Source organism: Coregonus clupeaformis, chromosome 7 (genome assembly GCF_020615455.1).
Source record: "Coregonus clupeaformis isolate EN_2021a chromosome 7, ASM2061545v1, whole genome shotgun sequence".
NCBI lineage: Eukaryota > Metazoa > Chordata > Actinopteri > Salmoniformes > Salmonidae > Coregonus > Coregonus clupeaformis.
The window spans coordinates 12,609,605-12,626,853 of NC_059198.1; the positions used below are offsets into that span (position 1 = coordinate 12,609,605).

The 17,249-nt window shown below is 45.9% G+C and overlaps 1 protein-coding gene across 1 annotated transcript in view; it reads right to left on the minus strand.

Annotated features, from left to right (window-relative positions):
• Window positions 1–17,249, minus strand: part of gpr158a (G protein-coupled receptor 158a) — a 102,647-nt gene that overhangs the window by 34,746 nt on the left and 50,652 nt on the right. The window contains exons 4-5 of the mRNA XM_041880271.2: window positions 15,567–15,793; window positions 11,334–11,402 (exon numbers count right to left, since the gene is read on the minus strand). Coding sequence (XP_041736205.2) covers window positions 11,334–11,402; window positions 15,567–15,793 — 296 coding nt within the window. The remainder of the gene's footprint in view (window positions 1–11,333; window positions 11,403–15,566; window positions 15,794–17,249) is intronic.

Genomic DNA, 17,249 nt, shown 5'->3' on the forward strand with positions numbered 1-17,249 from the left:
AACGTACTTTGGTGTGAAAAGTGCAAATCAAATCCTAGAACAACAGCAAAGGACCTTGTGAAGATGCTGGAGGAAACAGGTACAAAAGTATCTATATCCACAGTAAAACGAGTCCTATATCGATATAACCTGAAAGGCCGCTCAGCAAGGAAGAAGCAACTGCTACAAAACCGCCATAAAAAAGCCAGACTAGGGTTTGCAACTGCACATGGGGACAAAGATCGTACTTTTGGGAGAAATGTCCTCTGGTCTGATGAAACAAAAATAGAACTGTTAGGCAATAATGACCATCGTTATATTTGGAGGAAAAAGGGGGTAGCTTGCAAGCCGAAGAACACCATCCCAACCGTGAAGCACAGGGGTGGCAGCATCATGCTGTGGGGGTGCTTTGCTGCAGGAGGGACTGGTGCACTTCACAAAATAGATGGCATCATGAGGAAGGAAAATTACGTGGATATATTGAAGCAACATCTCAAGACATCAGTCAGGAAGTTAAAGCTCGGGCGCAAATGGGTCTTCCAAATGGACAATGACCCCAAGCATACTTCCAAAGTAGTGGCAAAATGGCTTAAGGACAACAAAGTCAAGGTATTGGAGTGGCCATCACAAAGCCCTGACCTCAATCCTATAGAACACTTGTGGGCAGAACTGAAAAAGCGTGTGCGAGCAAGGAGGCCTACAAACCTGACTCATTTACACCTGCTCTGTCAGGAGGAATGGGCCAAAATTCACCCAACTTATTGTAGGGAGCTTGTGGAAGGCTACCCGAAACGTTTGACCCAAGTTAAACAATTTAAAGGCAATGCTACCAAATACTAATTGAGTGTATGTAAACTTCTGACCCACTGGGAATGTGATGAAAGAAATAAAAGCTGAAATAAATAATTCTCTCTATTATTCTGACATTTCACATTCTTAAAATAAAGTGGTGATTCTCCGACTACGCCAGGGATCTAGGCCCACCTCGGAGTTTGCCCTGGAGTTCCGGAACATCGCGGCCTCCACCGGATGGAACAAGTCTGCTCTGGTCACCGTTTTCCGCAGTGGACTGCAGGAGGAGGTACAGAGGGAGTTAGCATGCCGTGATGACAACCTGTCACTGGACCAGCTCATCAGCATGGCGATCCGGTTGGACAACCTCCTGCGGTCCCGACGAAGACCTGCGCGGAATCCGGAGCCCCATGGTTACACCTGCTCCGTGGCCAGAGCCGATGGAGGTGGGCTCTGCACGTTTGCCAGAAGCAGAGCGTAGGAGCAGGAGGAATCTGGGCCTCTGTTCCTATTGTGGAGAAAGGGGTCATTTCTCCCTGACCTGCCCTCTATCCACTAATAGGCGAGGAGGTGACAAGCTGGGGAATTCCCCTGCTCCAACCCAGGTAGGACGCAAGATCTCCTCTCCTTTTCTGTCAACTCAGAATTTTCCATTAAATTCCCTGAATACCCTAGCCCCTCACTCCCGTTGGCTCTGATTAATTCCGGAGCTGCCGGGAATCTTTTAGGTAGCGCACTGGCCACTGCATTATGCATTCCTTTGGTTCCCCTACAGTCACCCATTCCTGTTCGAGCCCTGGATAATCGTCCAATAGGGAAGGGCCTCGTACATCACATCACTGATCCCGTTTCTCTGCTGACCCATGACAATCATTTAGCATTTAAAACAGATCACACCTTTTTGATTATAGACACCCACACGCACCCCGTTGTTTTAGGTCTCCCTTGGTTGAGTTGGCATAACCCTGTTATTTCCTGGTCTGAGAGGAGACTGCTGGGTTGGTCGCAGGAGTGTCAGGGGAGGTGTCTCGCGGTGTCTGTCAGCACCACTACGGTGGAAAGTCCGGACCACGCCATTCAAGTGGATTTACCGGAGGAATACCAGGATCTGCACCGGGTTTTCTCTAAGACCCAGGCTATATGCCTGCCTCCTCATCGCCCCTGGGACTGTGCCATTGACCTGCTGTCTGACGCAGCCCTCCCGAGAGGACACGTTTATATCGTCTCCTACTCGGAGACCGAGGCCATGGAGACCTACGTACAGGAGAGCCTCCAGCAGGGGTTTATCCACCCCTCTACGTCACCAGCCTCCTCAAGCGTATTATTTGTTAAGAAGAAAGATGGGGGACTGCGCCCCTGCATTGATTATCGGACACTGAATAAAGCCACCGTTAAGTTCAGCTATCCTTTACCCCTCATCCCAACCATCATCGAACAAATGCACGGGGCGCAGTACTTCACGAAACTGGACTTGAGGAGCGCCTACAATCTGGTGCGCATTCGTGCAGGCGACGAATGGAAAACGGCCTTTTCCACGACCATGGAGCATTACGAGTATCTTGTAATGCCCTTTGGCCTGTCTAATGTTCCTTCAGTCTTCCAGGCCTTTATAAACGAAGTGTTTCGGGACATGCTGGGAAGGGGTGTAGTAGTTTATATAGACAACATTTTGGTCTATCCTGCTGACTGAGCCCAGCATGTCTCGTTAGTCAGGTCTGTGCTGGGAAGACTGTTGGAGCATAACCTATATGTTAAACAAGAAAAATGTTCGTTTTTCCAGCGGTCCGTGTCCTTTTTGGGCTACCTCAAATCCACGGAGGGAGTGGAGATGGAGGAGCAACGCGTCAGCGCAGTCAGGTCATGGCCCATCCCCAACTCCGTGAAAGTAGTCCAGCGATTCCTGGGGTTCGCCAACTATGTCCGGAGGTTCATCCGGGGCTTCAGCACGGTGGTTGCGCCTCTTACCTCCCTGCTGAGAGGAGGTCCCCAGCGGCTTCGTTGGACGGCGGAGGCGGAGAGGGCGTTCGAGACACTGAAGGCACGCTTCACCACTGCTCCCGTGCTGGCACATACCGACCCCTCACTCCCCTTCATCATCGAAGTGGATGCCTCCGAAGTAGGAGTCGGGGCAGTGCTGTCCCAGCACACCGGAACCTCTCCAAAACTGCGGCCCTGCGCCTTCTACTCCAAGCAGCTGAGCCCTGCCCAGAGGAACTACGACATAGGGGACCGGGAACTCTTGTCGGTCAAGAAGGCTCTGAAGGCGTGGAGGCACTGGCTGGAGGGGTCCAAACACCCTTTCCTGGTGTGGACGGACCACCGCAACCAGGAGTACATCAGGGCAGCGAAGAGGCTAAACCCGAGACAGGCCAGGTGGGCTCTATTCTTTGCCAGGTTCCAATTCACACTTTCCTATAGGCCAGGCTTGAAGAATGTGAAGGTGGACGCCCTGTCTCGCCTCTATGACGCAGAGGAGAGGCAGGGAGAGGAGACCCCCATCATCCCTCCGTTCCATATCATCGCGAACAGTGGTGTGGGACGTGGATGCCGACATATGGCCCTGCGTACGGAACCAGCACCTGCACAGTGCCTGGAGAACCACGCCTATGTGCCCATGGGTGTGCGGGACCGCCTCTTTTCCTGGGCGCACACGCCGCCTATGTCGGGTCATCCTGGTATAGGCCGTACCATCGCCTGCCTGACTGAGAAGTACTGGTGGCCCACCTTGGCTAGGGACGTCAGGGTTTACGTCTCTTCCTGCTCCATCTGTGCCCAGTCAAAGATACCCAGACACCTCCCTTATGGAAAGCTCCTTCCCCTGCCGGTTCCACAACGATCCTGGTCTCACCTCTCAGTGGACTTTGTCACTGACCTTCCCCCCTCCCATGTGAACACCACTGTTCTCGTCGTTGTGGAACGGTTTTCCAAAGCTTGTCGCCTCCTTCCTCTGCCTGGGCTCCCGTCGGAAATGCAAACAGCGGAGGCTCTTTTTACGCATGTCTTCTGGCACTACGGGATACCGGAGGACATTGTGTCAGACCGTGGCCCTCAGTTCACCTCACATGTATGGAAAGCGTTCATGGAACACCTGGGGGTCACAGTCAGTCTCACCTCCGGGTACCGTCCTCAAGCTAATGGGCAGGTGGAGAGGGTCAATCAGGAATTGGGCAGGTTCCTGAGGTGTTACTGTCAGGACTAGCCGGGGGAGTGGGCGGATTTTCTACCTTGGGCTGTGTATGCGCCGAATTCCCGCCGCCATTCCTCCACTAACCTCACTCCTGTCCAGTGCGTGTTGGGGTATCAGCCGGCCCTGGCACCTTGGCATCCAAACCAGACCGAGGTCCCTGCGGTGTACGAGTGGTTTTGGCGCGCTGAGGAGATCTGGAACGCTGCGCACACTCGTCTCCAGCGGGCCGTGCGTCGGCACAAGGAACAGGCCGACCTCCACCGCAGTGAGGCGCCTGTTTTCTCTCCAGGCGACCGGGTCTGGTTCTCCATCCGGAACCTGCCCCTCCGCTTGCCCTGCTGGAAGCTGAGCCCGCGGTTTGTGGGTCTGTTTAAAGTCCTGCGGATGGTTAATGAGGTAACGTACCGTTTGCAACTCCCTGCTGATTACCGCATTAACCCGACTTTTCATGTGTCTCTCCTCAGGCCAGTGGTGCCTGGTCCCCTCGCTGTGGCTGGACCCAGTGACGCCCCGCCTCCTCCTCTGAACATCAAGGGAGATCCGGCGTACTCGGTCCGTGAAGTCCTGGATTCGAGGCGTCGGACGGGGCGTCTCCAGTACCTCATCGACTGGGAGGGGTACAGCCCAGAGGAGCAGTGCTGGTTTCCTGAAGTAGACATCCTGGACGCTTCGCTGACCAGGGATTTTCACCGTCGGCGCCCTGACCGACCTGCACCGCGATCCTGTGGTCGTCCCCGAGGCCGGTGTCGTCCCGCTGCTGGTGCAGCACGTCAGGGGGTGGGGTCCTGTCACGGATCCCCCCGGTACTGCTGCTCATTCCGTTCACCAGTCTTCTAGGCGTCACTGACCTGGATCATTACCACCAACCCCGGACTGTCTTGTCTCATTACGAACACCTGGTTCCCATTTCCCCTGATTACTATGTATATATATGTGCCCTCTGTTCCCCATTGTCCTTGTCGATTATTGTCCCATGTCTGTTGATCTCGTGAGTACCGTGTATTGTGCTCTTGTTATTACGGGTCTCGTCCCATGTATTGTTTAGAGGTTTACACCTTGCTCTTTTGTTTGGGAACCATCCCTGTGTTATATACACTACCGTTCAAAAGTTTGGGGTCACAGAGGCCCATTATCAGCAACCATCAGTCCTGTGTTGCAATGGCACGTTGTGTTTGCTTATCCAAGTTTATCATTTTAAAAGGCTAATTAATCATTACAAAACCCTTTTGCAATTATGTTAGCACAGCTGAAAACAGGACTGATGGTTGCTGATAATGGGCCTCTGTACGCCTATGTAGATATTCCATTAAAAATCAGCCGTTTCCAGCTACAATAGCCATGTACAACATTAACAATGTCTACACTGTATTTCTGATCAATTTGATGTTATTTTAATGGACAAAAAAATTGCTTTTCTTTCGAAAACAAGGACATTTCTAAGTGACCCCAAACTTTTGAACGGTAGTGTATATACATTTGTTTTGGGTAATAAAAAAACCTAATATGTATTCCTGCGCCTGTCTTCGAATCATTATACAACGTGATAGTAGCCTAGTATTTTCTGTCATTTTTGCCTTATTAAAACAAATTCTGGTAATTTATCAAGTCATGTAATATGACGTAGAATTGCAAGAAATGCATTTATAAGAAGACAATTTCCCCCAGATCCTCCTCCTCCTCAAAAAGAAATGTGTGCAAATCCTAGAAACGCCTCTAGTTGCCAGAATGTTGCTAGAACATTGCCAGAACCATGCTCCCCAACCAGCAGATATTAACTAGTTAATGCAAGACGGCTCGCTATGTGGGGCATTCCAATCTTTTCATACAACGATAACTGTCAACATGTGTTGGGCCTGAGGAAAAAAAAAAGAAGAACAAATCACTTTGAGCTATTTAACATGTCTGTCTGTTTCCATCTGAGAAGGAGATAATGTAAGACTGGAGCCTCAGGAAAGTATCATGTCATTACAGTCCTTCAACACCAATTCTACTGCTTTGACATGCCCACTGCCATTCCATCCATCCATCTCTCTCAATCCTCTCTTTTCTGGTCATCATCTCTTTCCCCTCCTCTGTCTATTCCACTCTAATCGAGGAAACACCGTAAAGGGAGAGAGTGGTGGGAGGTGGGGTTGTTATGGGATAGGGGAAATGAATCTGTTTTGATATGAAAGCTGACAGCTACTCCCCAATGATATGATATGAGAGGGCCCAGTGTCTATGGGCGAGGTAATGGTTTCTCCCACTCGTCCCCCTGAGGTTGGCCTTGTGTAAATTACATCCAGCTTGGCCTCCCACAATACCTTCTCCTCGTCACCGCTATTTCCTGTGAGATATTCCCTCTCAATGAGACATGGGACATGTTAGACTGTTTGTGTGTATGTGCATGCGTGCATCTGTCAGTGTGTGCATACGTGCTTGTGTGTGTACATACACGTGTGTGCATGGGTGCCCACAATTTACAGTGTGCATACAGGATGTTAATCTGGACATTTTGATATGTGTCACCAACACACAGGTCCCCAAGTTACTCAGAATTCAGCTGTGCACACTTCACATGTTGTCACATTACTGTCCGAGAGGTGAAAACTGAACTCAACCCTCCAACCCTCCACATTACGAAATCAGGGGATGCATTGTATGGCCTCATTGAATATGCAAACTACACTCTAGGAAGAAGAGGAACGAACAGTGAGGGTTGAAAGTTGGCGACTGGTTGACCTAAGTCAATGTACTGTGTTTGTCCAACCCTCTTTCATGTTCTTCCATCTAAATTCAATCTCACTCTCTCAGGTTCCTCTTTCTCTGTAAACACATCAAGTATCACGATAGCACAAGTTCATCTACCCCCTAACGTTCTACTCAGAGACCATCTGTGGGTTTTGGATGTGCCCTACGCCTCAGCACTTTGCAGGGAAGCAGGGAAGCAGGGAGGCACACGATCTGGCGGTGGAGGGGTGGGGGGGGTCCAAAACACGCTACTTCACCCTCCACCCACAACAGATCCACTTAAGGCAGATTGAAAGTGTCAGAACAGCTTGGATGGGAAGCAGGAAGGGGGAAGGAGATGCCAAGCGGGCTGTGTTTCATGGCCTGACAGGTCAGGATGCATTATCCCTCAGACATACTGTTTCTCATTAGCCCCCTGATGTGCTGTGACGCTATGTCTGTCTGCCCTGCACTGCATGGGGACTGGGGAGGCCTGAGATGGAAGAGGAGAGGAGAGACGCAAGCAGACAGGTGGAGGAGGAGAAGGAGTAGGAGAGAAACGGAGGAGGCAGAGGTGGAGTGTGTGTATGTATGAGAGAGAGAGAGAGAGAGAGAGAGAGAGAGAGAGAGAGAGAGAGAGAGAGAGAGAGAGAGAGAGAGAGAGAGAGAGAGAGAGAGAGAGAGAGAGAGAGAGAGAGAGAGAGAGAGAGAGAGTATATGGATGCATGTTGCGGTTGTTGTGGTTGACTGTGTATATGTGAGTGTGTGTGCATGTTTGTGGGTGTATGTATGTGAAGCGACAGGAAGGCAGCAGAGTAAAAGCCCAGAGTCTCTGATGGGGTACCCAGGCGGGGGAGAGGGAAAGACGGGGGGTCTCAGTGGCAGCCTGCGCTACCACACACACAGATGGGCTGGGAGAGGGAGCAGCACAAAACACTGTGGGGGAGGAGAAGACAGGGAACGAAAGAGAGAGAGATAGAGCTACACAACAGTGAATAAGGGGAGGAGAGAATTGTGAGTGAGTGAGCGAGGTTGTACCACGATGGACAGCTCCCACAAATTATTCTATCTGAATATATTCCCCCTTGATTGGGAAACTTGGTGGCATTTTGAAAATGAGGAGAAATAGCAATCCAAACTGTCACTTTACTCCAATCTCAGGCTTTCGAGCCACCTGAATAAGAGACAAATATAGAGCTGGAAAGCTAATCCACAGATCACATGGAGAATCACAACTTGTGTGTCTGTTCCCTCCTCTCATCTCCACACAGCCAGACAGAAATAGCCAGCTTTGGTACTCCCGTAATTTCGTTTCTCTCCTTTTTTCTGCTCGCTCCCTGTCTCTTCTCCCGCCTTATTCTGGGCAGGGACTGAAGTTATTGCATGTGACACACTGAGGAGATCGGGGGAAAGGGGGGGAAAGGGGGGGGATTGCATTACTCCAAAGAATGGAATGCCAAGAGAGTGCTGGGATGAGATGCATCTCATTGCTCCTTAATAACACTGGAATTATTTAAAATAGAAGCAGCAGCAGCGATGGAATATTTCTGAATCTATTTTTAGATTGGGAGTGATGCGACTCGCCCTAGCAGGCAGGAAGGAAGGCTCATGTGAGATTCACAGAGGAGACATGCAAAGGGATCAGGCTGGAGAGCAATCTAGCGTGCTACGTAAACTATTTTCATATAGAGGGACTGAAAGACAGCATATCAAAATGAGATAGGGAGGTCTTGTGGTGTCTTGGATTTCAATACATCATTATAAAATATGGGTATAAATAATTTGCTCAGTCTTCCAGCATGTTCAGTATTCAATTGGGATGGCTAATTCTGATAATGGAAGATGTTTGCCAAAATGGTGTTACATAAGAATTGTGGTCCATTCCATTTCAATGGAAACACAAGACACTATTTTCAATTAATTTGTTGTTGTCATTTCCATATTTTAATGAACTATCTGAGAAATGCCCACTTCCTGCTCGTTCACCAATCCTCCAACAGGACTGACGTTGTCCATCCAATCACAGACGAGCCCATCCTCATCCAACCAACCCCTACTTTCGCTCACTATTTCATTGCAATTTCAAAGATGATTACTTTCCTTGTCACTGGCTAATTGCATTGATTAGCGAGGTGCTCTAAATCAGTTCACTTTAATTGACCCTTCGTGGCTATGCTAAGCCTATAGCTCGCTGCGATCGCCACTAAATTGCAATCACCCAGAGGCCCGGGGCACCACTGACTAAGACATAACAGTACATCTGCGTAAATCAATGTTATGTGGAGACGCCCTGAGGCTTGGTCATCTGTGGAAATAATCGGACGCTTCAAATTGAAACTCTGGTTATTTGGTTATTTTCATATCCCTCTAAATTGTATCGTTTGCTCTTAATGATACTCAATCTAGCATAATTGATCATTTCTATGAGTTTCTACAATTAGAATAGCATAACATCTGTTATAAGTGATGTAACATGTGTCAAATAAGGTTATAGACAGTTAATGTTCCATCCTTATTGTGAAGAAATGTGTTAGCAAATGTAAAATAATTGAATAGGAGACTTGCTAAGGTCTGAATAGGTGCTGCGCACATTTAACATGAGTGGATGGTCAACAGATGGTATATTTCACAGGTTGCCGGGTTCATTGGCCAGATTAGCAGCGTACAGTTAGCAGGAGGTCAGAGGAGAGCCCAGGATGTTTGTCTCCACCAAACAAAGAAACACTGTTTAACTCTACTCTGTAGAAACCATCCAAAACAAGGGACTGTGATTGATCAACAGTTTTCTATTACCTGACCAAACCAACATTCCATGGCTGCCTACATACCCCATTAGTCTTGTCATACAAAAACGTTTTTTTGTGTTTTGTTGAATTAATACAGTTGAAGTCGGAAGTTTACATACACTTAGGTTGGAGTCATTAAAACTTGTTTTTCAATCACTCCACACATTTCTTGTTAACAAACTATAGTTTTGGCAAGTCGGTTAGGACATCTACTTTGTGCATGACACAACTAATTTTTCCATCAATTGTTTACAGATTATTTCACTTATAATTCACTGTATCACAATTCCAGTGGGTCAGAAGTTTACATACACTAAGTTGACTGAGCCTTTAAACAGCTTGGAAAATTCCAGAAAATGATGTCATGGCTTTAGAAGCTTCTGATAGCCTAATTGACATGATTTGAGTCAATTGGAGGTGTACCTGTGGATGTATTTCAAGGCCTACCTTCAAACTCAGTGCCTCTTTGCTTGACATCATGGGAAAATGAAAAGATATCAGCCAAGACCTCAGAAAAAAATTGTAGACCTCCACAAGTCTGGTTCATCCTTGGGAGCAATTTCCAAACGTCTGATGGTACCACGTTCATCTGTACAAACAATAGTACGCAAGTATAAACACCATGGGACCACGCAGCCGTCATACCGCTCAGGAAGGAGACGCGTTCTGTCTCCTTGAGATGAACGTACTTTGGTGCGAAAAGTGCAAATCAATCCCAGAACAACAGCAAAGGACCTTGTGAAGATGCTGGAGGAAACAGGTACAAAAGTATCTATATCCACAGTAAAACGAGTCCTATATCGACATAACCTGAAAGGCCGCTCAGCAAGGAAGAAGCCACTGCTCCAAAACCGCCATAAAAAAGCCAGACTATGGTTTACAACTGCACATTGGGACAAAGATCATACTTTTTGGAGAAATGTCCTCTGGTCTGATGAAACAAAAATAGAACTGTTTGGCCATAATGATCATCGTTATGTTTGGAGGAAAAAGGGGGACGCTTGCAAGCCAAAGAACACCATCCCAACCGTGAAGCACGGGGGTGGCAGCATCATGCTGTGGGGGTGCTTTGCTGCAGGAGGGACAAGTGCACTTCACAAAATAGATGGCATCATGAGGAAGGAAAATTATGTGGATATATTGAAGCAACATCTCAAGACATCAGTCAGGAAGTTAAAGCTTGGTCGCAAATGGGTCTTCCAAATGGACAATGACCCCAAGCATACTTCCAAAGTTGTGGCAAAATGGCTTAAGGACAACAAAGTCAAGGTATTGTAGTGGCCATCACAAAGCCCTGACCTCAATCCTATAGAACATTTGTGGGCAGGACTGAAAAAGTGTGTGCGAGCAAGGAGGCCTACAAACCTGAATCAGTTACACTAGCTCTGTCAGGAGGAATGGGCCAAAATTCACCCAACTTATTGTGGGAAGCTTGTGGAAGGCTACCCGAAACGTTTGACCCAAGTTAAACAATTTAAAGGCAATGCTACCAAATATTAATTGAGTGTATGTAAACTTCTGACCCACTGGGAATGTGATGAAATAAATAAAAGCTGAAATAAATCATTCTCTCTACTATTATTCTGACATTTCATATTCTTAAAATAAAGTGGTGATCCTAACTGACCTAAGACAGGGCATTTTTACTAGGATTAAATGTCAGGAATTTTGAAAAACTGAGTTTAAATGTATTTGGCTAAGGTGTATGTAAACTTCCGACTTCAACTGGATCAAAGGTCAAACTGAATGGCAACTTTTAGTCACATACTAACTTTGATGTAAACTTTTAAATAATAACTAGGCCAGAGGCCAATCATACTATAGGTAGTAAATAACCCCTCCCCCCGTCCAAACACACACACACACACACTGTGACTCACCGGAAAGTAGAGAAGCAGTGCTCCAGTCAGGATGGCCTCCAATAGAACTACCCCAGAGGCTCTGATACTCTGGAACACAGGAGACAGAAACAACATTTAACAACGTATTAGTAAGAGCCAAGACGACATGAATAAAGCCTACTTTCATAGCTACTTTACTGAGGAAAAATGTACTTACTATGACTGTGATATGTGGTTGTCTCACCTACAGTAATTACCTTAAGATGAATGTACTAACCGTAAGTCGCTCAGTAAGAGCATCTGCTAAATGACTAAAATGTAAATGTAATAGTTCATTCGTAAACAAACAAAATAAATAACAGCTGTATCCTAAGGCTTATCAAACCTCATCAAATAAATGTTTGCCCCACAGAACTAGAACATTCTACGTATTTCTATGGTTTTCCATTTCATGGATATTTCCAGGCTCCTCTTACAGTACATCAGACATTCAGCCATGCATAATTTTACAGTAAACAGTGCTTGAGGATGCTTTCAAGGGGCAATGGACAGCTGTGCCATCGGTTTGCAAACATACAGTATACACAGCTTACTGCTCTTGAACCTTGAGCAAATGATAGTGCTGTTACCATGCATAGAGTGGCAACAGAAGTAAAGTCTCTAATTTAAACTTCATTTTAGAGGATAAATTATGATTACATACAGTGTCATTCAATATGACATACCTCCAACTTCTACAAGTTGTATTAGTGAGAAAAGGTATTGTTCGTCTCAACCCTATTAGGGCTAACTCATCCCAAGGTGTGTGTGATCCAGTAAGGAGATTTTCTCCTGTTAGTAAATCTGTTAACCTCCATCCTAATCCAGAGATTTCTCACGCTTAAGACAAAGTCCTAAATGAAGCCAATTAATTGACAGAACCCAACTGAGGGCTTAGGTGGTGTGCTCCAATCCAGAAAGCTAATGCGATTATAGAGCCAAAAGTTCCACAGCCAAAAGTTCACCAGGCTGTGAATAGTGAACTGGTTCAGGACTATACGGATCTACTATATAAAGTAAATGTCATATTGTGGATGTAGAACAGTGAAGTTGCCTTTAATACTGTCAAGTCTAAGTATTGGCCTTGCCATATTTTGCCAGTAAACACAGTCTTGAGGATTCCATATCCATGGCAAGGAGGTTTCTTAACATTTTTACTTGTATCGAAGAATATCACTGTACCCAAGATTGTTCTATCTCAGATATGTTATATTATTTTACTGTAAGAAGCCTGGGGGGATTTGGAGAGTGTGTGGGCATTGGAGAAGCTAGGCAGATCTATTTATAAGCCCATAGCATGGAGGACAGCCATGGAGAAACTGAATCTTGTTAAGAGAAATCAGATCCCTCCACATACAGTGGGGAGAACAAGTATTTGATACACTGCCGATTTTGCAGGTTTTCCTACTTACAAAGCATGTAGAGGTCTGTAATTTGTATCATAGGTACACTTCAACTGTGAGAGACGGAATCTAAAACAAAAATCCAGAAAATCACATTGTATGATTTTTAAGTAATTAATTTGCATTTTATTGCATGACATAAGTATTTGATCACCTACCAACCAGTAAGAATTTCGGCTCTCACAGACCTGTTAGTTTTTCTTTAAGAAGCCCTCCTGTTCTCCACTCATTACCTGTATTAACTGCACCTGTTTGAACTTGTTATCTGTATAAAAGACACCTGTCCACACACTCAATCAAACAGACTCCAACCTCTCCACAATGGCCAAGACCAGAAAGCTGTGTAAGGACATCAGGGATGAAATTGTAGACCTGCACAAGGCTGGGATAGGCTACAGGACAATAGGCAAGCAGCTTGGTGAGAAGGCAACAACTGTTGGCGCAATTATTAGAAAATGGAAGAAGTTCAAGATGACGGTCAATCACCTTCGGTCTGGGGCTCCATGCAAGATGACACCTCGTGGGGCATCAATGATCATGAGGAAGGTGAGGGATCAGCCCAGAACTACACGGCAGGACCTGGTCAATGACCTGAAGAGAGCTGGGACCACAGTCTCAGAGAAAACCATTAGTAACACACTACACCGTCATGGATTAAAATCCTGCAGTGCACGCAAGGTCCCCCTGCTCAAGCCAGCGCATGTCCAGGCCCGTCTGAAGTTTGCCAATGACCATCTGGATGATCCAGAGGAGGAATGGGAGAAGGTCATGTGGTCTGATGAGACAAAAATAGAGCTTTTTTCTCGCCGTGTTTGGAGGAAGAAGAAGGATGAGTACAACCCCAAGAACACCACCCCAACCGTGAAGCATGGAGGTGGAAACATCATTCTTTGGGGATGCTTTTCTGCAAAGGGGACAGGACGACTGCACCATATTGAGGGGAGGATGGATGGGGCCATGTATCGCGAGATCTTGGCCAACAACCTCCTTCCCTCAGTAAGAGCATTGAAGATGGGTCGTGGCTGGGTCTTCCAGCATGACAACGACCGAAACACACAGCCAGGGCAACTAAGGAGTGGCTCCGTAAGAAGCATCTCAAGGTCCTGGAGTGGCCTAGCCAGTCTCCAGACCTGAACCCAATAGAAAATCTTTGGAGGGAGCTGAAAGTCTGTATTGCTCAGCGACAGCCCCAAAACCTGAAGGATCTGGAGAAGGTCTGTATGGAGGAGTGGGCCAAAATCCCTGCTGCAGTGTGTGCAAACCTGGTCAAGACCTACAGGAAACGTAATCTCTGTAATTGCAAACAAAGGTTTCTGTACCAAATATTAAGTTCTGCTTTTCTGATGTATCAAATACTTATGTCATGCAATAAAATGCAAATTAATTACTTAAAAATCATACAATGTGATTTTCTGGATTTTTGTTTTAGATTCCATCACTCACAGTTGAAGTGTACCTATGATAAAAATTACAGACCTCTACATGCTTTGTAAGTAGGAAAATCTGCAAAATCGGCAGTGTATCAAATACTTGTTCTCCCAACTGTACCAACTCAGTGGCCTTGTGGTTAGAGTGTCCGCCCTGAGATTGAAAGGTTTGGAGTCTGATCCCTAGTCGAGTCATACCAAAGACTCTAAAAATGGGACCTAATGCCCTGCTTGGCACTCAGCATTAAGGAGATGGATTGGCCCTGCGAAAGTCTAGCATCCTGTCCAGGGGGTGTACAAGCTGCCTCACGCTACAGAAATAGGTTATAGGCTCCTGCCCCTTTGGGCTGTTCTGGCTCTGACAAGGCTTACTTACCAGTGAGGCCTAGACTAAGCCCTTGTCTTAGACTCAACATAGTTATTATCATCTACCTAAGGTATGCACCTACAGCACTGTTCTCAACTTCACTGTCCTAACATTCTCCCTTCATAACATATGCTGAACATCAGGGCCCATATTCTTAAAGCGTGCTGATCTGGGATCAGTTTTCCCTTTAAGATCATAATGAATAAGATAATGTCGACAGGGTGGACCTGTTCCTAGACCAGCACTCCTACTCTGAGACTCCTCGTGAATAGAGGCCCAGCTCTATAAACTTTGTAGCTAAGATCATCTCATCTAAGAGTAAAACATTTGGTTGGCAAGGGATGAACGCTGGTCTTAGTGCCAGGAATGTTTTGGGAAACTCACCCCAGTTCAGTTGAAACTAAAGATACTGGTGCAAATGCCAACTAAATATGTCCATCAGCATAAAAGCTCAGAGTTGGAACCTTAGTTCTCCCATCAATGTGGCAAACTGTACCAGAACAGTACAGTATGTGCCCCTGTTCTCATTCAGGTTCAAGAACAAAGAAAAGGAAAGGATAAGATGGATCCAGTCATCCATAATTTTTTTTTACATTTTAGTAATTTAGCAGAAGCTCTTATCCAGAGCGACTTACAGTTAGTGAGTGCATACATTTTTCATATTAATGAATAAATCAATGTAGGCTAATAGGCTAGATGATGAATAATGATGGAAAATAACATGAATAACATGTATCAAGTCATCCATTAACTAATACATCCACATAGATTATGAATAATGATGGAAAATAACATGAATAACATGTATCAAGTCATCCATCAACTAATACATCCACATAGATTATGAATAATGATGGAAAATAACATGAATAACATGTATCAAGTCATCCATTAACTAATACATCAACATAGATGACGAATAATGATGGGAAATAACATGAATACATGTATCAAGACATGAATTAACTCATATATCAATGAATAGTGATTATAATCAACGTAAAAGGGGATGAATTACGACTGAATAGTGCCGCACCTTGTTCCTGCGGAAGTGGTAGATGACCACCATGCTGACAAAGTCCACCAGCATACACAGGACCTGGAAGGAGAGCATGGCCATGCGCAGGGCGCTGTCGCCTCGAGCAACGCAGGGCGTGTCATCCTTGCAGTAGGCACAGCCCTCCTGACAGGGCAGGCAGTCGCTGGACGACCCCTCTGCCAGGTTAGGACCGCCGTCTGAAGTTTTCCCCATTCTGCCCCAACCTGTGACAGAAATCATTCTTAAAGATTTTTCACCAGGGTCATAAAAACAATTTCAAATAAAATGGCATTTCAACACTCAACTAAATTAGGTACTTTGTAGTACTTTATGGTAGCTTTATGTGGTAAATTACTTAGTGCTATTTTTTTGCTCCTTTGTAGCAATTAGAGGGAGTCAGACTCCTCATGTCAACGTAACCTTTCACCCTGTTCAAGTGGCTCTCCCTAAACGTGTTAAACATAGGCCCTTCTCTCTGATTATGGCTGCTCCTCCTGTGGTTTCCTGTAGGTCTCTACGTGGGTGTTCGAACACCATCTGTGCCAGGCCTTTATAGCTCCAATAGCTTCTCTGGCTTCGGCACCATCATCATCATCATATCATCTCACCTCCATTTATTGGAATTTCACAGCTGTTTTTTAAGATAAGACCCAGCATGTGCCACAAATGTCACCCTATCCCGGGCCCTGGTCAAAAGTACTGCACTATAAAGGGAATAGGGTGCCATTGATTAACTTCCACATCTTTCGATCATTGATGACATCATTTTCAGTGTGTAAACTTCATAGCAAAGGGGGTGAATACATATGCATGCACCACTTTTCCGTATTTTTTTTTTTTTGAAACAAGTTATTTTTTTCATTTCACTTCACCAATTTGGACTATTTTGTGTATGTCCATTACGTGAAATCCAAATAAAAATCAATTTAAATTACAGGTTGTAATGCAACAAAATAGGAAAAACGGCAAGGGGGATGAATACTTTTGCAAGGCACTGTACACCTACACCTGACACTACTAAAGCCATAGCTAAGTAATGGACACTTTAAATGTTGCTGAATGTTTGATTGGCTGTATGAATGAGGGCATAGAAACACATCTTGTTTAACATTTTGAATTCATATTGAGTCAAAATGACTCACTTGGCTCTAGTGTTAAAGGTCCAATGCAGCCGTTTTTATCTCAATATCAAATCATTTCTGGGTAACAATTTGTGATGAGGTGTGAAAGAAGGAGTCAGGCGCAGGAGGTAAAAATACTGAAGTCCAGAGTTTAATCCGTTTACATAAATCAAACGCCCCAAGCGTCAAACGAAACTGTACAAGGGAAAACATCCACCTTGGCAAATAACACAGTGAAATGTAGCTCAACCGAGCTACACGCTCTCACAACAAAACAATCACTCACAAAGACAAGGGGAACACTTATACACATACTAATTAGGGGAATGAGCACCAAGTGTGTGTGATTGACAAGACATGACAAGTGGAGTGATGAGAATGGGATCGGCAGTAGCTAGTACTCCGGTGACGACGAACGTCAAAGCCTGCCCGAACCAGGAGGGGGGGCAGCCTCGGCAGAAGTCGTGACAGTACCCCCCCCACCCCCGACGCGCGGCTCCAGCAGTGCGACGGCCAGGAGGACGCGGAGCAGGGTGAGTCGGATGGCGACGGTGGAAAT